This window comes from Candida dubliniensis, chromosome 2 (assembly GCF_000026945.1).
Source record: "Candida dubliniensis CD36 chromosome 2, complete sequence".
Lineage (NCBI taxonomy): Eukaryota > Fungi > Ascomycota > Pichiomycetes > Serinales > Debaryomycetaceae > Candida > Candida dubliniensis.
Window position 1 is genome coordinate 1854511 of NC_012861.1, and position 23435 is coordinate 1877945.

Sequence of the window (23435 nt, forward strand, 5' to 3'; positions counted from 1 at the left end):
TTAGTTTAAGATGGAAAAATTGATACAATCTCCGTTTTGTAGTTATTTTCCACTTCACTTCTGTAAAAATACAAATTGCCGTCTTCCAAGAAAAAAAAAACCAAATTAAAGTAAACTCGGTTCATTATACCCAAGAAAATACGTTCATTCATTCTAGTGATTCCTTTTTTTTTCAATGGTTTTATTATAAAATTGGAAATTTATAATCAATTGAATGAATAGACAAGAAATAATCTGAAGTATGCAGACCAATTTTTTTTTTTTTTTTTTTTTTTTTTCGCAGCCATCATCATTCTCAGTTGAAATGGACAACATTGTTAAACTTCAACAGTTATCCCTCAAACACCCACAGAAACGAAATATATGTATTTTTGAAAATTACATGAAACCAGTTGTCTGGTTTATAATATGTCTATGTTTATTAGTCTCCAAATGCGTGTTTGCGCCAGTTCATGTTTTGATTGTAAATCCATTCCTAATTCGGCAATAATCACAGAATAAAATATTATAATAAATCATCTTTGCAAACATTATTTTTATCCCGGGCGCCATCATTAATTGGTTTTTGTATTGGTTTAATTAAACTATTTTTTTTTTTTTTGCAGTTATTACTTTGAGGATAATAATTACTAGTATGTTTGATTATAGACGGAATATCCCGGAAAGAATCTATGCAGTCATTAAAAACCATACAGTTTTATATTATAAGATTTGCTACTAGATAAGCAGCTGGGATACACATCATGTAAACCAACTTTTTGAACAATTATGGTATAATTCACTTGTTTACTTAGTACAGGAAACAAATCCATGGGGAGTCCTATTTAGGTGGATTAGTATTAATAGAACACAAGATTTGTAGTTTTTATTTGAGAAACAAAGCGTTTGTTTTGGTGTATAAAGTTCAAATTCTTGAATATTATTTATCTACCACATCAAGAAAAAGGAAAAAGAAATTCATAGAAGCCAACTTGGTCGATCAATAAAACAAATATAATAATCCTCTGTTTTGGATTTCTTGTGGTTGGGGTTCTTCTAAAACAGTGATAAATTGGTTTTTTTATTTTCTTAGTTTGCAAGTATTGGTAAGATACTCAAATCAGAAATAGAATTGTCTATTTTGGCAATGTTTTGGTTGGATTGGCTGGTTTTTACTTATACAATAAGTACAATATTTCAATTAAATATTAGAAACACTTTTGGTTATTTTGATAATGAGAGAGATGCACATTAATTCTTATCATTGTAAACGCTATTTCAAACTAATGTAAAACTTTATATTTTTTTTTTTTAGTTTCCTCTTAATATGATAAATATTGGACACTATTTACAACTCAACAAAGCTACCATGTGTATATTGTTTTTCTACAAAATAAAATACATTTAGCAGTTTCTAACGTCCTTCTGTTTCTTTTGTTTTTAAGTTTATTCATATGGATGTTTGATAATGCACGAAGGCAGAGCCTTTTTTTTTTTTGTGGAAGTGATATTAATCTGAAGAGATTGCCTTGATGTAAAAAAAAGAAATAATTTAGAAGAGGAGTTTTCTATAGAGTTTTTGATCAAAAATATGTTTGGTCTATGTGGGCTCATTCCTAAAAGAAGTGACTTGGGAATGAAGTTTCCAGAACAAAGTATCGAGCTTCCTTTCTTGTTCATTTAACGGAAAAAGCAAACAGATAGTTTTATAGATTTATTAACTTAAAATACTTGGCAATTGGAATGAACAAAGATAAAAAATAATAAACCCAATTTTTGCGTTTTTGCATTCTTTTCTTTACTTTTCATTAACCACGGTTATTCCATTAATACTTAGAAGTTTAATATGTAAAGACCACTCTTCTAATTAAATGAAATGAGTATAATAGTTATTGAAATAAATATAATATTGAAGAAACCAATAAATAGGGAGACAAAGAGTTCTCGAACATTGTCACTCTTCCATTTGTTTTCAGGGAAGAAAGGCATCATTATTTTGTATTATTTATTGGTTTTCAGTAGATCATCAAATATATTATGTGTAAATCAATCTGGCATGTACAGAGGTTTTTTCAGAGATTTGGTACACATAAATTTGCTCAAGTATAATAATAAACTTTTCGAGTTATACTGATATTTTACTCTTTTTTTATGGATATTCTGTATTTTTCTTATAATGGAAACCAATAATCTTAACAATCTGAGGATATATGTAAGTTTTATTATTAATTTTATCAGTTTCTATCTTCTATTTTTGGAAGTAGAATCGTACTGAACATGTTAGACGAAAAATGAAATATGTCAAGTTGACGAAACAAAGAATCAGAAGAGTTGGGTATTAAGGATAGAGAAGACAATGATAGTGAAGAGGGGGCGGGAAAGAATGAACATAATACTGTAAACTCCCACCACCCCCTTGATATGTGAACAGGGTAAGTGTTTTCATGTTGAAAAAATGTTCTTTCTTTCCCTACAAATAAAAAGTTGAATTAACTTTGAGTTTTCCATTTTTCATAAAACTAAAAGGGAAAAACTCTGAATCAAATAGAATGTGACAATAGATGGATATAAAGTTTCCAGGGATTATCGATATGGCATAACAGCAAATTTTCAATAGTTTATTCCAAATATAGAAAGTAAAGGAAAAACGCCACTTTAAGTTCACCACGTTCATTGGTTAATATAAATAACAAACAACAAAAGAAAGCAATTGGATTTTCCTTAACAATTTTTGAAATGGAATAATAATTAATTTTCACCTATTGTCTCATAGGAAATATACATCTAGTATTGTACATTGCTTTTAGTCTTTTAATCAATTCAAAACTTTAAATAAATGAAAAAAAAAAAAAAAAAAAAAAAAGGAAATCAGAGGTCAAAACTATTTTAGGAATAATTGACTCAGGTGTGTCATAAAGAAACAATAGTTTTAGCATAATTTGTTTGGTATAACCTGTTCTTTTACTGTAATCAATTTTTTAATTTTCTCTTCTATATATATCTGAAGTCAGCAATGCAATGATTTTCGTATTAATACCAAATATGACGTACTTTCTTATCTGAAACAAAACAGATGGGACCAAGAAATCACGCGGTAGGTTTCCGTGAACCTTATGCGCCAAATATTCAGTAGTATAACTCGTAAAACCAATTTATTAAAAGTTAATAGGAACAGCAAAAACAACAAAAAGCTTGATTGTATAATCTTGTGCCGCTTTAACAAGGAAATTAAAACAATGAACTATATAGAAGGGGGAGGAAGGAAAATTAACCTTTTTTTCAAAAAAAAAAGTACTGTGTGTGTGATTTTGTATTCTTCTTCAATTTACTCTTGTTTGGGAAATGTCACGTTTTGATTGCAAATTCTTTGCTTAATTGTTCTAAACAAAAGAGTGCTATTGTATAGAATATTGAGCAATATATTGCAATTGGTAATTTCTGGCTTAATGCAAATGACTTTAGATATTGTGATATTTTGGTTGTTTGGTACGTAGAACGTGTTCCTTCAACGGAATTGACCGAGCCAAATACCATGAATGCTCTCATACTTAGTCATTACCAGTATTTGCAAGCTATAAACAACTAACAAATATCTTTTAACCTAGATTATCATCTATTGTTAGAATTTGGAGTATTAAATTTTGAGGTTACTGTCTCCCCTTTTTGGGTTATATTCCTTTTAACCCCTTTAGCGTTCATGGAGATATCGGGTTCAGATAACTAGATAATAAGTACTATAATTCAAACAACAAGAAAACAATGAAGTTTACATTACCGTGGATTAAACCCTCTATTACCCCCTTAATTATAAGGTGTGCGTGTATCTGTGTTTATGTGTTCTGTATTTTATTTTTGTGAACGTATTTTACAATAAACCAAAAAATCCCATTCGAGTATTACCTTTTCATTGTTGAGATTTAAAGAAAAAAAAATTAGGATTTGGGTTACTATGGTGGTGTTAATTGTTTGATGATAGTGGTAATTACTTGTGCATCAAGCATTACTACATGGTCACATTCTGTAAATTGCTCTTTTTTTTTTTCATGCATTGCTTAAATCTACTATTGTTTAGTTGTAATTATTATAACATCAGCCATTTGAGGGTCATGCTTTAAAGGAAAAGACCAATAGCTGGTTATTGATTGTTATTATTCTGAGACTCTTCTATTGTTCAAAAGTGCTTGTATATTGACCAAACTAAACCAAATTGAAAAAAATATAAAAGAACGGAGCGTAAATTTTAAATAAGCAAGATCGAGGAACAAAGGAATGGGAATTATGAGTTAGTTCAAGTTGATGAAAAAAAAAAAGGGGGGAATGAGGGGGAGGAAAGAGTCATATTTGGCTTATCGTCACTGACGCTCCACTCAAATGGTATTTTCCTTCCTTCTTTCTTTCTTTCTTTCTTTTTTTGTTTAGATGTAGATAAGTAAATATTCATTCAAAAAATGACCAATTATTCGTTGATTTTCATTATCTTTGAAATAAACGATTAGATTGTCATAATTATCTCCCAATTGGTTTTCACCAAGAGCAGCTAAAATGCTCAATTTCACACGGTTACAAAATTCCATAGAAAGTGGTTGACTGGTGGACAATTCATAAGACCCTATAAGTTGCAAAACTTCAGATGAAATGGAAATCGCCAAATCATGGGAAGATGGCGATGTTGTTGACAGTTTCGAAGGTGGGTTGTACGTGAAGGCCATTACTTTTTGGGCACCTATACTGTTCCCATAAAGTTTAAATGCATTAATTATAGATTCAATAGTACATGATGGCAATGGCGGGGATAATAGTAATGGCACTGACGGCATTCCTTTGGGATTATGAATATAATATATTGAGTTGTTGTTGGGTAGAATAATTTTTTTTTTTTCCCTCACTTGATTTTATCCCTTGCTGGAGGTTGTTACTTTCTTTTGTTACTCGCGGATAAAAATATAGCCACACATTAAATCCACAAAGAGAATTAATGTGTGTGGGATTTAGAGCACATAAAATATGAAGAAGCAGTAAAACACAAATAATAATATATCCACTAATTGAAGTAGACACAGGCGAGGTAGTCAAGAGCATATACTCAATTTAATAGATAACAGATAAATGAAACTAGTCTATACCACTCTTTACTAATAATAACTGTACAGAGTCAAAATCGCATATTACATTCCCGCTGTTGTACGTTAGTAAGTCAATAAATGAAAATTCCAATTTAACATTTTCGCCGTTGATTGTTGTAGGTTGTAAGTTTGTGTAATTTGTGTAATGAATCTAAATAAATTGGAACGAATTAGAATTAGGATTAGGATTAACTGATATCATTAATAATGTTAAAAAAAAAACATTCTCTAATTTTCTGATTTGAGTTTATACTTTTTTCTTGTAATTACTTAGTACACAGTTGAAAGAAAACCTAGGCCATATGCCATGGAGTGTACAATTATTATTATTATTTTGATTGTAACTCTATTGTAACCTTCAAGCACTGCAACATCGTAATCAGAATTTTATATTTATGCAGTGTGTACTACACCAATTTGGCCTTAACAAAGTAGAAAAGTAACAACCACTGTAAACTATGGATATATTTTTTAAACACAAAATAATAACAAAAGAAAAGGGCCAGATTCCTCTTTTTCTTGATTTAGTGGTTAGTCCATAATACTATTATTATCCATGGAATTAAGACAATAGTTGGTAGTAATTGTGGTGGTGGTAGCATTAACCTGCCGTGCATCGTGTAGAGGTTGTCAAGGTACTTTAGTTTGTCAATTGTTAAGGAAACAGCCGTCTTACCAACACCAATTGATTCTGACTGACAACAATAATGGATATATATTAATGGCATTTATTAGTTACCTGCATTTTCGCATAAATGTGTTTGTGGCTTCGTGTGGTGAGAAAGTGTTGGTGGTAGCAGCGTAACACAATTATGAAGGACCGCCGGGAGAGGAAGGTGGGGGAGGGGGAGCGGCGAAAGATAAGTTTATCATTTAGATTAGCTTGTTCATTGGTTGAATCTTTATTAGTCTGCAGCTGGTAACCCATACAATGGTATAAAGGATTTACAATAAATTTCCAAACCTCTCAAACTTGAAATATTAAACACAAAAGAGTTGTGAATAATATAAATATCCATCAAGTTTCCCCTGTGTTCTCTCTAAATTTTACTTCATTTTGTATTTTTTACAATTCTATTTTATAGAAATTTTTCTTCTCTTTTTTTTTTTAGCTTCTTCTTCTTGCTTCTCTTCTGTAGAATTATATATTTATAACTATTGAGTCAATATTGTTCAAAAGTATCTTAGTTTAACAGATCTTCTTTTTTTTACTAATACTACTTCAGCCACTTACTCCTCCCCTGTTTAAGATATTTGAAACATTTTTAGTCATAGTCAATAGTCAAGTTCCAATCAGATTAGGAGTTCCATTATTATTCTAATTTATCAAGTGCCAATTTATTCACATTCATACTAAGAGTTGTGGTATTTTTCTTTTTTTATTTACCAGGCTCCCCCACAGGTTAATAACTTCTTAGTATTAGTAAGATCACGTGCAAGCTTTATCGGTCAGGTGCAAAAGATAAAGTTCTGCAAATTACTATCGGTTCTTATCAAATCACGCACGACCTAGACGTTTGTTTTGGAACTTTGCTCGGTAACAGCTCCACCCCACCTCCCCCCTTTTTAAAGTGTTGGTTTCTTTTTCATCGCCATAACATAAACATCTACATATTAACCAATTGAGGTAGAAGATTTACGTGATTTTTGAAACAAACCTTTAGTTTAATTCATTCAAATAGTTTCTTTTGGTTTTGTTTGGTTCAAGGTCATACAAGCATTTTATCGCCTCATTTTTTTTTAACCGTTCATTCCTTATTCCCCCCCCTCCCCCTCACATTATCTGAAACTGCTACCATTACAACAACAACATATTAATTGAAACTTATTCACACTTTGAGAGGACACAAGTTTACAAATTCCACAATATTTTTTATTATTATTAAATATTATACTTATTGTTGTTGTTGCCACAGTCATAGTCACTTTTTTTTTGGGTTTTCGAATTTCATAATTTTGCTTATCAACACTTTTTTTAAAGCGTGTCATAAAATTTAATATCGCATACATTTAAAACAAAAACTAGTCATTCACAAATAACCTTTACTTTATTGAGAGAGAATTCTTTGTTTATTAGAAAAATAAATCTAATTTTAGAACACTGATCATAATAAAAGTATTTTGAACTAGAGCTATACAATACAAGTATTGCTGTTTTTAATTCACTCACCAAGTCTCAATCTCAATTCCAGGTCTTGTTTAGTCATTAATTTTTCTACTTTCGGATTTTTGGTTAAATTTTTAATATTTTTAATTTTGGAGGAGACAAATTTCTGAAATTTTTCATATTTTTCAAAATTAACGCACCTTTCTACAACAACTACCATTATTATTATTATCACTTTATTTAATTTAATTTAATTTAATTTAATTGTGTCTATTTTTCTTTTTTTTTTTTTTCTTCTGGTGATTGTCACAACATACAAAAGAAAAAAAACTTACCATAGTACACGCCAACACACTCCACTCCCACTTCCCCCCCATAAATTATCAAAGCCAACAGCAAAGATATATTAGCTTCCGCTTATTTCCTCATAAAGTTTGTTTTTCTTTTGCTGTTTAGTATTTAATTTTTCACATTTTTCAAATTTATTATCCTTCCCCCTTTATTTTTCTTTTCTTTTTTGTTTTTTTTTTTTTCAAATTACCTTCCCTTTTCCTTTCTTTCAGATTTTCATTTATTATATCATTATTTGATATCAATATGACTTCAAGATCTCCAATCTCACTTGCAAGTTTAATGAACGACCCTACACCTCCTCCTCAGCCACATCCACAATCACAACAACAATCACAGTCACAACCTCGTTCACAATATCCCACAACAACCACACACAATTCAATGCAGCAACAGCCTTTAGAACCATCACCACAACAATCAGAAGCTAAAAAGACTTTATTGTCTACTTCATCCCCAGAAGGTATTCAGGTTGCATCCAAAATTACCCCAACACGTTTGGCCAATCTACTCATACGCAAAGGGCCATTGCCAATACGTCATATCACTTCGCAGTTGGCGTTAGAAGTACCATCGTTTGAGTTATTATCGTTATCGAAGCAACGTAGATTAATTATGGCAGCCATGGAGCAAACCGATACTGTGAATAATGTTGTATTTGAAAAGATTGGTTGGGGACAATGGGCGGTTCGGAAGATAGATTCTGATTATATTGTAACTGAAGGAACCGAGAAATCATCTAACTCCAATACTTCTGGTGGTAGTGGTGGTGGATCAGCTAACGAGAAATTAATAAATGTCAATGATTTGAGAAATCAACTGAATTTGAAATTAGGTTGGTCAAAAAAGAAAAAACTGGCCAGTACCGGTGTTGGTTCTGGGTTGAATTCTCGCAGAGAGTCCATAACTAATCATGTAAAATCATTACACAATATCAAATTGCCAAATGAGAGTATCGACAATGCTATTGCTTCGGAGTCAAGCGACGAAGATGATGATGATGACCAAGAGGAAATAGATGATTATGCTTTATCTGATACCGAATCTTCCGACGAAGAAATGTTTGCCTTTGATGAGAAAAATAGAGCCAGCTCAAATGTAAACAACCCAATAACTGCTATATCAGAACATACTGTTAGTGGTACCCCACCTATTAAGTTTGCCCGAAGAGTTCCAATAAAGATCAGTCCACCACCAGAAGCTGGAGCAATCAACAATGGAAGTTCTGCTAGTCGAAGAAGAAAATCATCTTCATCAGTATCCAATTCAATTACTAAACCTTACAGGCAACATTTGTTCAACACTAGATCAAGACTAAACTCAATAGAGAATTTAGATAACTACATTGTTTCGTCAGCGAAAAACTCAAGTGTTCTGATTAGCTCCCCACCTCCGCCAATTTCATTCAGTTCATCACCGGCCACATCCGTAGCCTATGAAGAGCATTACAATTTGAATCAACAACAACTGCTGCTGTTTCAACAAAAATTACAACAGCAACAACAGCAACAAAAAAATCAAAGGAGAAAATCTTCATTCAATGAATCACATGTTAGATCGACATTATCCAATGTGAAAACAAGTTCTGACGATACTGATGAAGAGGATTGGGCCGCTATGGGACCTGAATCTCTTCGTAACAATCGGAAAAACAGTATACCTGCTGCCTTAAGAAATGATATTGATTCCAGTGGTGTTGATGAAGAAGAAAAATCTGCTGCCTTTGCATTAGTTGATCTAATGTCAGTATAAATAATAGAATGTTGTATTATCATACAAGGTATAAAAAAAAAATTGTGTTTCAGTTTTTACGGGTTTGGTTTAGTTAGGATGGCTTTTTTTTTTTTTTGGTTTATGGGTATTCTATTCTCTTCAACATATGTATTTGTTTCAAAGTTCTTTTTTATTTTTATTTTACATATACTTATTATTATTATTGTTATAATTACTGTTATAGTTTGTTTCTTTATTAGTAGTAGTTTATATTTAATACACTATTTACCATTTACATGAGTTGGTTTATTTTAAGAAAAGTTTGATGATGATAACGATTAAAGTTTTGATAGACATTTGATAGGTAAGTAATAATTTAACCCAATTAGGAAACCGACGCGATTTGATTTCGCGTCCAATTGTTTCACCGAACAAAACGAGTCTTGTAGTGTATCGACTACCAGCACCACATTGGAACAGAAAAAGAGAGAAAAAAAAAAAAAAAAAAAAAAGTGAAAATTGAACTTTACTCTTCTTAGCTCTTTATTTTTATTTTATTCTAAATCATCAAGCAAAGAACAACATGTCAACCACTACGGCAGCTGTGCTTCCTACAGTGCAATTACAAGTCAATTACAATGAAGTAAAAACCATTGCCAAAGACTTTATAACCAAATTCAAAGATACCATGATCGATATTGATGATGAAATTAATCAAACCCACGAAGGTAAATATATGAATATTTTACAACAAGTTGCCAATAGACAGAAAACCAGTATAAATATTGAATTTGACGATTTGAAATTATTTTTAACAAACTATGACCCAGATTCGTCCAACACTTACCAAGAAGCACGTCGTTTATTGCCAACCATGTTGACCAATACTCGCCATTTCGTCGAATTATTTAGTCAAGTGATTGACGACCTTATGCCAGAACCAACTGAAGAAATAAGTTATCGCGATGATGTGTTGGATGTTATATTGCATCAAAGAAGATTACGTAATGCTAGGTTGCAACAAGAAAGTAATGAAGAATTCAATCAATTAAGAGATGGTTTCACTCAGCCTGACTCTGGTGCTGCTGCTGCTGCTGGTGGGCAAGAAGATAATATGGCCAATCCGACAAACGCCAATTTATTCCCGGCAAAACTCACAAGAAGATACTGTTTATATTTCGTTCCCTTGAGCAACGCCAAAGCACTATCAGTGAGACAAACAAAGGGGAAATTTGTTGGTCATTATATAACTGTTAGAGGTATTGTTACCAGAGTTTCCGATGTCAAGCCTAGTGCTTTGGTCATTGCTTATACCTGTGATAAATGTGGTTACGAAATCTTCCAAGAGGTCAACTCCAAAACTTTCACTCCATTAACCGAATGTAATTCGCCATCATGTGTTAATGACAACAATAAAGGTCAATTATTCATGTCCACGCGTGCTTCAAAATTCTCTGCTTTCCAAGAAGTTAAAATCCAAGAATTATCTAGTCAAGTCCCTGTTGGTCATATTCCAAGAAGTTTAACTGTCCATGTCAATGGTGATTTGGTAAGATCAATGAATCCTGGTGATACAGTTGATTTATCTGGAATATTCATGCCAAGTCCATACACTGGTTATAGAGCATTGAAAGCAGGATTGTTAACTGAAACTTATTTAGATGCTCAACATGTGAAACACCATAAAAGGCAATATGATTCCATGACGTTGTCTAGTCAAGCACAAGAAAAAATTGATGAGCTTTTACTTCAAGGTGATGTCTATAACAAGTTGGCCAAATCCATTGCTCCGGAAATTTATGGCCACTTGGATGTTAAGAAAATTTTATTGTTATTATTATGTGGTGGTGTCACCAAAGAAATTGGCGATGGATTGAAAATTAGAGGTGATATCAATGTTTGTCTTATGGGTGACCCCGGGGTTGCTAAATCACAATTATTGAAAGCCATCGGTAAGATTGCTCCAAGATCAGTCTATACTACTGGTAGAGGTTCTTCAGGGGTAGGGTTAACTGCAGCTGTTATGAGAGATCCGATTACTGATGAAATGGTGTTGGAAGGAGGGGCATTGGTGTTGGCCGATAATGGGATTTGTTGTATTGATGAATTTGATAAAATGGACGAAAGTGATAGAACGGCGATTCATGAAGTTATGGAACAACAAACTATTTCTATTGCCAAAGCTGGTATCACTACCACTTTAAACGCTAGAACCTCGATTTTGGCAGCAGCCAATCCATTATATGGTAGATATAACCCAAGATTGTCTCCACATGAAAATATCAATTTACCAGCAGCTTTGTTATCTCGTTTTGATATTATGTTTTTAATTTTGGATCAGCCAAGTCGTGAAAATGACGAGAAATTGGCACAGCATGTGGCCTATGTCCATATGCACAACAAACAACCCGACATGGATTTCACTCCTGTTGACTCCAACACCATTAGAGAATATATTTCTCGAGCAAAAACTTTTAAACCAGTGGTGGCTAAAGAAGTTGGTGAATATGTGGTCCAAGAATATGTTAAAATGAGGAAAGAATCCCATAGAAATGAAGGATCAACGAAAAAGTTTAGTCATGTGACACCAAGAAGCTTGTTGGCCATTTTAAGATTGGCACAAGCATCAGCAAGATTGAGATTTGACAACCAAGTTCGATTGGATGACGTTGATGAAGCCATCAGATTAATTGAAGTGAGTAAGAGTTCGTATAAGGAAAGAGAAGTTGAAGATGAAAGTTCAACCACCAAAATCTACAACATTATCAAATCAATTGTCACCCAAGATGGTGGTGATCGAGTTCCATTAGATCAAATCAAAGATAGAGTAATTGCCAAAGGTTTTACATTGGAACAGTTTGAACACTGTATAATGGAATATGATGGGATCTGGCAAGTGGTTGATGATGGAGAGAACCTTTTAATATTGTAATTAGAATGAGTTTTGGGTGATTATGGTTTGTAAATTAGAGTTGCTTTTTTGTTTGTTTGTAAAAGTAGAATTATCTTGTCAATGTATTTTTATTATTTAGTAAGAAAGTTAGTAAATTTTCTTGTATTCACAATTTTATTTTTGATCAGTACATTTTTTCTTGTAATATTCTATTTTATTCTAGTCCATTCACATTGTGGAACCGGGGTTTTTCTTGAGGATTGAAGAGATCTCGATCCCCCAACCACATCGCAGTGCGATCGTTCGAACCAAAAATATAATAGAATGGTAAAAAAAAAAAAAAAAAAAGATTGTTCCTTCTAGCAATCATTATCAAGAATCTTTAACTTTCCATCTTGCTTCAAGAAATGTCCAAAATAGAAAAAGAAGATAGTCAAGAATCATCCAGAACCAATGATCTACTACATCAGCTACCCAACAAGTGGAGATTTTTCACTAAAGTTTCCAATTTCTTTCAATTTCAATTAGTCTTAAAGAACCACGCCTCAGTGGCTCGAGATCATGTATGTTTGTATTACCAGAAAACCCCATATTCGTTGTTTTTACTAACAATTTCTTTTTGGATTTTTCTCGTTTTTACTCTAGATGGCAAATGAAAGGACATTTTTAGCATGGGTCAGAACATCGCTTGCATTTTTAACATTTGGTGTTGGGTTCCTACAGTATTATCGGGTTGAGTCAAAGGCAAGTGTTTTAGAGAACAATTCCAAAACCTCAATAATTGAAAGTTTGAATCGTCCAATAGGTAGCATATGTATGGTATTAAGTGGGTTGACATTGATGTTTGGGGCAGTACGATATTTCCAAGTACAAGATTTATTACAGAATGACTATTATCCGGCCACAAGATTCACCATTCTAATAATATTATTAATAAACCTAAGCATGCTAATATTGGTATTTGTTTTAGATATTGAAATCTCGGTGGCTTAAAAGTAGATATTGTAGTAACAGATATTTCCTTCAATTTGTTTTTACAACCAAAATACAAGATCGATAAAACGTGACAAAGGTTTTTGAGCCATCAAGTTAACTGATTATACGGAGGAAATGGAATAATACTTTTGTCTAGCCTGTTTTTGCCTCTCCATTATGTAATCAGGACGTGTGTTCATTACAAATCTTGGGCGTTTTTTTTTTTTGCTTTACTGGTCAACAAAATGGATGCGCGAGAATAATCTTGAAGCAAATTGCCCCAATAACAAAAAATTCTGAAAAAAAAAAAAATAAATCAACAAGCTTGATTTCTTTTTGACAATACATATACATATATATTTGAAGAGAACATAGTTAACACAATGTCGGATTATTCATCTCAAACGGTAGCTCAATTAAAAGAGATCTTGAAAGGAAAAGGATTATCAATTGAAGGTAAAAAGGCCGATTTAGTTCAAAGATTACAAGAACATGAACCTCAACAACAACAGCAACAGCAACAGCAACAGCAACCAGAACCAGAACCAGAAGTAACCGAGCAACAACAACAGCAACCAGAAACTAAATTAGAGGAAAATTCACAAGAAAATGAAAGCACACTAACTGTTATTCAACCAAAAGAACAACAAGAACAAGAAGAAGAACCAAAACCAAAACAATTATCTCCAGAAGAAAGGAAACAATTAGCTATTGAATTATTGACTAAAAAAGTTCAACGTGCTGAAAAGTTTGGTGATGAACAAGCTGCTAATGATGCAAGAAAAGATTTGGCAAGAGTAGAGAAATTCGGGGTTGAAGTAGGAACAGCATTGGCTAGAGAAATTGGATTAGTGGATAATTCTTTATCAAACAAGAAATTTAATCATCATAAACGTAATAATAGACGTGGATTCAAAGGCAATAAGGGTAGAAAGGGTGGATTTGGAAAAAATCGTAATTAGTGGACCAAAGTATTATTTTTTAACTGTTGTCAATCGATAAAGAAATGTATAAATATTGGTTTATGTGTATGTACTTATATATATATATATATATATATGTGTGTGTGTATATGTATGTATGAGTGTGTATTTTATGTAGGTATTTGTGTACCTGTATATGTATGTCTAAATAAATAAACACTTCAAACCAGAGGAAAGGAATGCCTTGACAACTAATCTTCATCGCTAATGTTGAATTGTGAAACATCGGCATTTTCAATTGGATCATCCACATTTCGATCAATGATTAGACCATTGTTATCTTTTATCCAAATGAAAAAAAGCCCTATAACTGCGGCAAAAAAGTAAATCCAATTAGATAATAACATTGGCAGAACTGCAACTTGCATACTTTTTTCCAATGCTAGTATTTGTATGACGGAATCATAATTGGCAGTATCACCTGATGGGAAGTCTGGTAAGGAATCTGTTATACCACTGACAACTTTTGAAGCGATGATAAACCCAGCGATAAACATAACGATTATTGGCAATACCAAAATTATGAAAATTGATCTTTTGAACGCTAAAACCACTCTTTGGGTTGAATCTTCGTCATTTGGATCTGGAGGGAAAAGAGAAATTGTCTTTTTAGTTCTAAAGTAAAAGTAAACAATTAAAATAAACCAAGTGATGGAAAATAACCCTGTTAATCCAGCAAAGAGATTCAATATTGCACTTCCTGAAGATGGCGGTTCAAGCTGTTCAAATCCTGTTAAAAACGGTGTATCTGATTTTGCTCCATTGAGTAATAACAAATAGATGTAGATGACTACCAAGTTCGTAACGAAGAAACCAACTATTCTGACAAAAGTCTGATGAGGGAATAATCTGTATCGGTGTGAATTCCCATTATGGTAATATATGACTCCATACCCCATGGAAAATAATAATAGAATACATATTGTATAAGTATTAAAAGCAATTGACAAAAACTGTGCCCCTTGTTTAGCCAAATTCATCAACATTGCGTCTTTACTAGAATCAAAGAAATTATTTTCCAAAAATGCCCCAATCCAGATATAAGAATTGACAAGAATAAATGGCAATAACACTAAAAATATAACAGCTTTGGAAATAACGGAAACTGAATCCAAATCTTTAAAATCTCTACCCACTTTAAACTTCAAGATGTAATTCAAAAGGTATATGAATAAACCTGTGGCTAACACTATAACATATTTCATTTGTGAGTATACAGTGTACTCGATATAGGTCAAGTTACCATAAGAATTTTTGAAAACAACGGGAACATGAATCTTTTTATCCTCAAGTTTGCCAATATAAACACAATAAATACCAGTATCATATACAATGTATTCCACATTTTTGTTGGCATCAGTATACCCATTGTACAATTTAGCATCATCAATTTTGAAATCAGAAGCAACTTTTAAATTGAATTTACTGTTATTCTCGTCAAATAAAGAATCTGATATTTCATGCTTGGCATAATCATCAAAATATTTCTCAACATTAGGTAAATTGGTGAAATTCAAAAGATCAGTGTAATGGAATATTAGGGTAGGTAATTTAAAATCTTGAGGTAATTTGCTACCGTCAACTTTAATATAACCTTTGCCTTTTCTCTGTGAAATTGGACCACAAATAGCACCTTTTTCATAGCCTAAAACGGTCGGATTACTAGTGAGTGCAAAGGTAAATGATGTTACTATTGATATAAAAACTATAAATTGCTTTAAAAGCATGGTTGTAGATAAAAAGTTGAAAATTTTTTGACAGAAAAGAGTAGGGAGGGAGGGTATTTAACGTTATGTTTAAGAAAGAAAAGAAAAAATAGGCGAAGTTTTTACCAAACATTTTTTTGTTTGTGGTTTGTTTTGTGGTCCCGCTTTTTCTGTTGGCGATGTTGCTCTCTGTTACGAAATCTTGTGATAGGTATTTATTAATTGTAGTTACAAAGGAGGGAGGTAGGACATCAATTGCATAGAGTATTTAATAGTTAATGAGAAGGTGTAGAACGACCCATTTTTGGCAGTTAGATTGGCCATTCCTGTTAGTCTATAATAGGTTAAAGAAATGAGATGCTAAACTTTTGATGTAGTCGTGGATGTTGAGCAAGAATTAATTGACGGTGATCTCAGTTTCTGGTTTATATCTTGGTGATTCATTATTACGTAATGATTTATTCCCCGGCAGATGATTTCAGAATTAGATTAAATCCAGATCCCAAAAACTCTGTCTTATAGTTTTGAGGATGTTGGAGGTCAATGTCTATTTGAAATAACTGATTGATTCCTCTTGGCTTTTGTACTGACGTCTAGTTTTTTAATAGATAATAAAAGCTGAGCTAGTTGTCCTGTTAACATATGATGCACTTATGCATTTGTAAATAAATTCTTAACTACAAAACCAATCATGAGGTATCTCTCTCTAATTACAAAATATATATTAATATAGTAAGAAAATTACAGTGAAAACTATATACTACTGACTGAAAAAAAAAAAAAAAAGACAGCCACAAAGAAACGGAAGAAACATTATCTATTGGATAACTTTATGATCATGAGTAGTAGCGTATCTTCCTGACGGATCGGCATGACAACCCCATTCAGCTTTTGGAATCCATCTCATAACAGTAGATGCAGCAGCTTTGGAACCGTTGAACATTCTATCAAACTTACATCTATACCAGTAAGCTTCTTTAGTAGTTGGAATATCATCACCCCATTCTGGTTTTGGATGAGCAAATTCTTCGTCACTGACCATTTTTTCAGCAGTATCTTTTAATCCATCAATCCATGAATAACCAACCCCATCGGAAAATTGTTCCTTTTGTCTCCAAAGAATTTCTTCTGGCAAATAAGGTTTGACATCTGGTTCATCACTGGTATCAAATGCTTTTCTTAAAATGTATTTTTCAATTTTACCTGGTTGAATCAATTTATCTTCTGGGTTGATGTTCATACAAACTTCCAAGAATTGTTTATCCAAGAATGGAACTCTGGCTTCCAATCCCCAAGCCATGGTAGATTTGTTGGCTCTAAGACAATCGGCATAATGCAAGTTCTTGACTCTCTTGACACATTCTTCATGGAATTCTTTGGCACTTGGAGCATTGGCAAAATACAAGTATCCCCCAAAGATCTCATCGGAACCTTCACCAGAAAGAACCATTTTAACCCCTTGGGCTTTGATTTTTCTTGATAATAAGTACATTGGCGTTGATGCTCTAATGGTGGTGACATCATAGGTTTCCAAATGGTAGATAACATCATCCAAGGCATCAAGACCTTCTTCTAAAGTGAAAGTATGAGAGTGGTGGATGGTACCAATGAAATGTGCGACTTTTTCGGCGGCCAATAAATCAGGAGCGCCAGGTAATCCAATAGCAAATGAATGCAATTGGTTGAACACCCCAGTGGAATGCAATGAACCTTTGTCATCAACACCAGACAATTCCTTGTTGGCATCGATACCTTCTGGGTTGAATGAAGCTTGTGCAGCTTTCTTGGTTTCTCTAGAGGCAATAGAAGCAATTAATGATGAGTCCAACCCACCAGATAATAAAACCCCATAAGGAACTTCAGCCATTAATCTCTTTCTCACGGCCAATTCTAAAGTTTCTCTAACTTTCTTGTAATCAACATGTTGTTCGGGAACTTTGGATGCATCCCACCAAGATGGTTGGAAATATCTTGTTATTTCATCGGTGTTGGAATCATAAACATGACCTGGTGGGAAGGCAAAAATTTCGTCACATTCTTCAATTAAACATTTCAATTCACTGGCAAAATATCTTGTTTTAGGGGATTTAGAAGATTTACCCATGTATAAAGTGGTGATACCAATTGGATCTCTAGCAGCAACTATTCTATCGTTTTTCTTGTCGTATAAAACCCAAGCAAACATACCATCTAAATGTTTGGGGGCATCAATGTCGTATTTTGTGAAAAGTGGAATGATTGGTTCACAATCACTCAAGGATTTGAATTTGTAATCTGGAAATTGTTCTCTTAATTGAATATGGTTATAGATTTCCCCATTAACGGCTAAAGTAAAGTTACCATCTGGTGAAACAATAGGTTGAGCACCAGAATCCAAACCAACAATAGCTAATCTCTCATGACATAATATGGTGCTGTTTTGAACAACATTTCCTGACCAATCTGGACCTCTGTGTCTAATTAATTTGGAATATTGTAAAGCTTTGCTTTTGAAATCTTCAACCTCTGGTTGTCTATAAGCTGCGAAAATACCACACATGGTTGTATAATATGAGTCTTAGGATGAGTATAATTTGTATAAAAAAAAAAGAAGAAAAAGAAAGACTGAAAATTTATTTTTCAAATTTTTCAAGAAAATTTTTTTGTTGGTTTGTTTGACCGATTTGCATATATATTATATAATTAATTCCGTAGTATTCTTCTACTTCTGTGCGATTTGACTACTAGAGAGATTTAAGATGGATGAGTGCTACAATAAAGATAGTAGAAAATTTTTCAACTCCCAAAAAAAAAAACTCAACTTGTAAAAGCCAAGAAATTCAACGCCGCAAAACCCATCTTAAAACAGAAACAGAATTGAATAATAGTCATCTGAATTAGTGCTAAAAGAATATTAGAGGTAGAGTCAAAAAGAATCCAGATCATGGATGATGAGTCAAAATAAATTTTAGCATTCAAAAATCACCAGTCGTAACATATATAATGGTTTTCTTATCCTTTTAAAATGGAGTCATAATGCAAGAAACAAAACCGGGGCAACAACAACAACAACAACAACAATGAGTGAGTTCATTTCTTTTCTCCATATTGAAATGAGTAATAGATACAAATATGACTCAATCAAAAAGTTGTGCATATAATTTTGTTAACCGTGGCTATTAAGTACTATACCGGTCACGTGCAACGGGATGCCAGCACCGACCAATACAACAACCATATCTACAACGCTAACTTATTCTTTTGTGTATTGTTTTACTATGATAAATTTATAACAAAAAAAAAAAAAAAACTGTCTAAATAACAACTAAAGTTTGCTTGGTAATCTCAAATCATCATAGTCTCTGTCAAAATGTTTATCAACAATGTCAATGATGTAATTAACATTGGTTTCGTTTGTTAATAACGTCTTTTTCTGAGTATTTTTTTGTAATATTTGATCTAAAAATTGATTTAATACTTTCAAATCCCGAATATTCAATATTTGAACAAATGCTTTAGTTTTAGCTTTATTTTTGAAGATTTTAATCAATTGTAAATTATTCAAATAATATAAATCACTGACCAAATATTGTTTATTGATTGATTCAAGAGACACAAACAGTTGTTTCTTTCTTGATTGATCAATAATAAATTTCAATAACCCTTTTGTTGTTGGGTATTTCAATTCATCATCATCAAGAATGATCTTATTATGGGTTTGTTGTTGCCGTTTACGAGAATAATCATTGGCCAAATTATTAGTTAATTCCAATATATTAGAAATCAAAACCACGTAGGATTCCAAGAATGGTTCAGCCAAATTAGCGAAAAATTTAACATAATCATGATCAATGACCTTGTATAATGAATCGTGGTGGTATTCAGATGATTCTGTTCTGGAAATAACTTGTAAATCGACTAAATCATTCAATATAAATGATAATTCATTTCTTGGGTTTTCATCATAATCAAATAAAAACTCATTCTTAAGGAACCCAATTAGAATATAGAACAATTTTCCAATTACTCGATGGTTACAATTGGTACAACCGTCTAACAAATCCAAAATGAACATTACTAAACATCTTTTAATAATCAAATGAATAGTCAAATTCTTATAGTATAATAATTCGATTGGAGATTCAATTTTGATGAAATCAGTTTTCCGGTTGACTTTAATATATCTGAAAAATGACAAAATTTGGTGTTTGATTAATTGTGTCAATTCAGAATCATTACAGATTGCCATGTCTTCCAATATTTTACTATTGGTGACACTACTGTCTTGATTTTCATTGAGTAATGTTCTAACCACTTTTCGTAAGACCGGGATCAAGTCAGAAATGGGGAAAGTATCTTTACCAGAAAAATATTGGTATGCTTGGATAGTAGTACCAACAATGGAAACTTCGGGGATATAACTGTTTTTATTGATCTCATGTAAAATTCTGAATCCTAATTTCTTTAAATTAACTCCATCGTTTAAAGCTCTATCAACCTCATTTTGATCATCAACAAATTCAGATATTTTAAAACTTTCTCCCAATTTGACGAAAATTTTCCCCGTTAACGTTCTTTCACTGTTATCGTTCCACCCGTTTTTATCATAAATGACTTTATCTTCCTTCTTAACAAAGAAAGCACTTGTTGCCACCGATATAGTTCCAAATAAACTTTCTTGGGTCTTGTCATCACCTTTTAATTCTTTTAAAAACGCGTCATTTTCATAAACACGTTCATAAGTGACAGAAATTGGTTGAAACAATAAATTGAAATCAGAATTTTTCTCTTCATTACGTTGTTTCAAATATATCGAACATAATGATTTCAAAATACCATATTTGGGCAATAATAATTTCCCATCTCTTGATCTAGTACCTTCAATAAACACTTCAAATGGAATTTTATTAACCAAGATAAATTCAATAACATTATTTAAATTTCTTTCGGTGTATGCTTCATTATTGAATGAACGAGGAATGAAAATCGCCCCCAAGTTTTTCAAAAGACCTCCAAGTACAGCTACATTCAAGTTTTCTCCGGCAATTACCGATGGAGTGGCCATTTGGAACCGAACACAAATCAAATGCACAATTATGTAGTCCAAATGGGATTGGTGTGACGGTAAAAAAATAATTGACATGGGATCATCAAGATATTTTTGATACAAATCTGACATATCTTGATTTGATACCCAAATCCCCTTGGGGAACAATTTTTGCATTATTGTCATTACTGTGACATAAGCTGATCGAATAAAATTATGAGATGGGAAAGTAGGTAAATTTTTTTCATTTTGCTGTTTATAATATTCAACCATATATTGTTTCACTTGTTGGAATCTTTCTTTGAATTGATTAGCCTTAATTAATTTTAAACTCAATTCTTGATTGATTAAATCATAAATTATTTCATCTAATTTGGTGTCATCTTTTTCCAATTTATTATTCATATAATTTTTGAATTTTTGTCTAAATTCATCAGAATGTTTATTGGTGAAATAACGATACTCAGGAACAGAATAAATCTTGTCATATTTGGACCCACCAGTAATTAATCTAAATGCCAGATTTAAAAGATTAAATGATTGATGTAAAGTTTTCACATTACCATCGACATTGATATAAGTTTCCTTGTCAATTGGAAGAGGAAATTTCAAATCGACATTGGGATCTATCAATGGATCATGAAGAATATTGACATCGAAATCTGAGTTGGAAATGTCTTGATTTGACATGGGGGGAGAATAGTAGGAATGTGTTTAAGTATGAGATGAGACAATAAGGGGAAGTCAAGAAGAAGAAGAAGAAAAAGAAAAGGGGAAATGAGGAAGAAATGGTTATTGCTATTTATATATTCTTCATATGTAGATAATGTATATATATATATATAGTAAATCTCAATTTGCTAATTAAAAAAAAAAAAAAAAAATTTAAATTCTCTTGTTATAGTTTTGTTTTGTTTTTATCAGAACTAAAACTATTCTAAAAAGTGAAATAAATTTTTGTTGGGTAATAACACCACCACTACACTCATATAGATTTGATTTACTTTACTCAAACATTTTTTTTTTTTTTTTCAAATTCCTTTTTCTTTAATGTTTTCTCCAACACACAAGTTCATTTAAGTTTTGACTGTGAAATATTTCCATTAAATCAACAGAAAGTGAAAAAATGGAAAAAGGAAAGGTCTTCAAATCTTCTACTTTTTTATATAGTTTTTATCACATGAACACTTGTTTGTTGATACTGCTAAAAATTTTCTTATTTTCAAATACCGATCTGTAGCATCTACATGTAAATCAAATAGAAAGAGATTTAGATGGAAGAAATATGATCTTCATATAAACGAACAATATACAATGAAGAGATATTGACTAAGTAGATGGAGGTAGTGATGGTTTTAGTTCTCAAGCGACTTTAGAACAAATTAAACAAACAAAAAAAAATAAATTAATTTACCATTTTTATACCAAGAAAAGAAAAGAATATAATGGTGTTATATGTTATTTTTCAAGATCTTTTTACCTAAATAGTAATGATAATTGTTTTTTTTTAGAGGTAAGTGTAAAAGAGAAGTTGGACCAAGTGTAGGAATTCAAGGAGCAGGAGGCGAACAAGTTTAATTAAATATTTCCAATTTAAGTAAATTGTTTCTATATATAACAACGTATACTAACCAGGAGCTACCACTCTTGTCTCTCAATGTTTATAATCTCTTTCGGATTTTTATAAATGCCGATGATGCTTTACTATTTATTTTAGTTTGCTTTTCTTTGGTTGTACTCCTCAATTTTGTCCCTCATTTTTTCCCCATCTATGCCCCATTTCTTCCCCGCCTCTCTCCGTCTCTCCGCCTCTCCGCCGTTCTCATTCTCGTTTACTTCCTACTACCATCACTACCATCACCATCCCTTTGTGATTTTCCTCAACATTTAACCCCGTACTAAGTATTTATACATAAGCAATCTAATTGTTATATATATCATTTTCTGTTACATTGTTGTAGAATTGGCTAGTTTTCTTTGTTTGTAGCAGTCAACAAACAACACAATTAAAAGTCTTCTTGTCGTTGTCAAATCAATTTAAAATTTGATTGATTTCAAGTATATATGTATGTTTTAGTTATAAATCACTTGCCTGTTTTAATATGGTGATAATAACAGTACAATAAAATGTATATCTTTGGATCATTGCAATCAGCTTTCTTTAAAAAAAGAAACAATAATATCACCACATCTACAAGCAAACGTTTAATTACTGTTCATAATACTATTTCAAATGACATATGCACGAAGTTAATTTAATTTAATTATCCCACGGTTTGAATGAGCCAACAGTTGTAGATTGGTATCTCTGTTCAAATACTTTCAAGTTGATTAATTATGATATTATTATATGCTCGGTTGTTGATTTGATTTTCATGCAAGTTTCGGATATAAACTGTCTCATTTTTTTTTTTTTGTTGGACGATTTTATGAAGTAAACTGATAATAATTACACAAACTATCACAACAGAAATAGCTGATAAATGGGTTTTGATTTTTTGCAGCTACTGACTGATAAGGTTTCATTTGAGGGACTGGTTTAGTAATCAGTACATTTTATCCTAGTCACTTCTTGTTGG

General features: G+C 32.1%; 8 protein-coding genes across 8 annotated transcripts; 4 read left to right on the plus strand and 4 right to left on the minus strand. All coding sequences in view use genetic code 12, as the record gives it.

Moving 5' to 3' along the window:
* Nucleotides 1-4394: 4394 nt before the first annotated feature.
* CD36_23180 (conserved hypothetical protein) lies at nucleotides 4395-5058 on the minus strand (the record flags this gene model as incomplete). The annotated part of the gene is given in 2 exon segments (XM_002418747.1): nucleotides 4395-4808; nucleotides 4810-5058. Coding segments are annotated over 2 exon segments (663 nt in total).
* Nucleotides 5059-7806: 2748 nt separating this feature from the next.
* Nucleotides 7807-9312, plus strand: CD36_23190 (SIN3-binding protein 3 homologue, putative; the record flags this gene model as incomplete). Its single annotated transcript, XM_002418748.1, has 1 exon — nucleotides 7807-9312. One exon carries the CDS (start codon nucleotides 7807-7809, stop codon nucleotides 9310-9312), a length of 1506 nt encoding a protein of 501 aa, XP_002418793.1.
* A 544-nt stretch (nucleotides 9313-9856) lies between these two features.
* On the plus strand, nucleotides 9857-12205 carry CD36_23200 (DNA replication licensing factor CDC47 homologue, putative; the record flags this gene model as incomplete). The annotated part of the gene is made up of 1 exon (XM_002418749.1): nucleotides 9857-12205. One exon carries the CDS (start codon nucleotides 9857-9859, stop codon nucleotides 12203-12205), a length of 2349 nt encoding a protein of 782 aa, XP_002418794.1.
* Nucleotides 12206-12573: 368 nt separating this feature from the next.
* CD36_23210 (hypothetical transmembrane protein, conserved) lies at nucleotides 12574-13159 on the plus strand (the record flags this gene model as incomplete). Its single annotated transcript, XM_002418750.1, has 2 exons — nucleotides 12574-12729; nucleotides 12812-13159. 2 exons carry the CDS (start codon nucleotides 12574-12576, stop codon nucleotides 13157-13159), a joined length of 504 nt encoding a protein of 167 aa, XP_002418795.1.
* Nucleotides 13160-13524: 365 nt separating this feature from the next.
* Nucleotides 13525-14103, plus strand: CD36_23220 (protein THO1 homologue, putative; the record flags this gene model as incomplete). The annotated part of the gene is made up of 1 exon (XM_002418751.1): nucleotides 13525-14103. The coding sequence occupies one exon, from the start codon at nucleotides 13525-13527 to the stop codon at nucleotides 14101-14103; it is 579 nt and encodes a 192-aa protein (XP_002418796.1).
* Nucleotides 14104-14315: 212 nt separating this feature from the next.
* Nucleotides 14316-15851, minus strand: CD36_23230 (hypothetical integral membrane protein, conserved; the record flags this gene model as incomplete). The annotated part of the gene is made up of 1 exon (XM_002418752.1): nucleotides 14316-15851. One exon carries the CDS (start codon nucleotides 15849-15851, stop codon nucleotides 14316-14318), a length of 1536 nt encoding a protein of 511 aa, XP_002418797.1.
* Nucleotides 15852-16647: 796 nt separating this feature from the next.
* On the minus strand, nucleotides 16648-18369 carry CD36_23240 (asparagine synthetase [glutamine-hydrolyzing], putative; the record flags this gene model as incomplete). Its single annotated transcript, XM_002418753.1, has 1 exon — nucleotides 16648-18369. The coding sequence occupies one exon, from the start codon at nucleotides 18367-18369 to the stop codon at nucleotides 16648-16650; it is 1722 nt and encodes a 573-aa protein (XP_002418798.1).
* A 765-nt stretch (nucleotides 18370-19134) lies between these two features.
* Nucleotides 19135-21546, minus strand: CD36_23250 (acyltransferase, putative; the record flags this gene model as incomplete). Its single annotated transcript, XM_002418754.1, has 1 exon — nucleotides 19135-21546. One exon carries the CDS (start codon nucleotides 21544-21546, stop codon nucleotides 19135-19137), a length of 2412 nt encoding a protein of 803 aa, XP_002418799.1.
* Between the last annotated feature and the right edge of the window lie 1889 nt (nucleotides 21547-23435).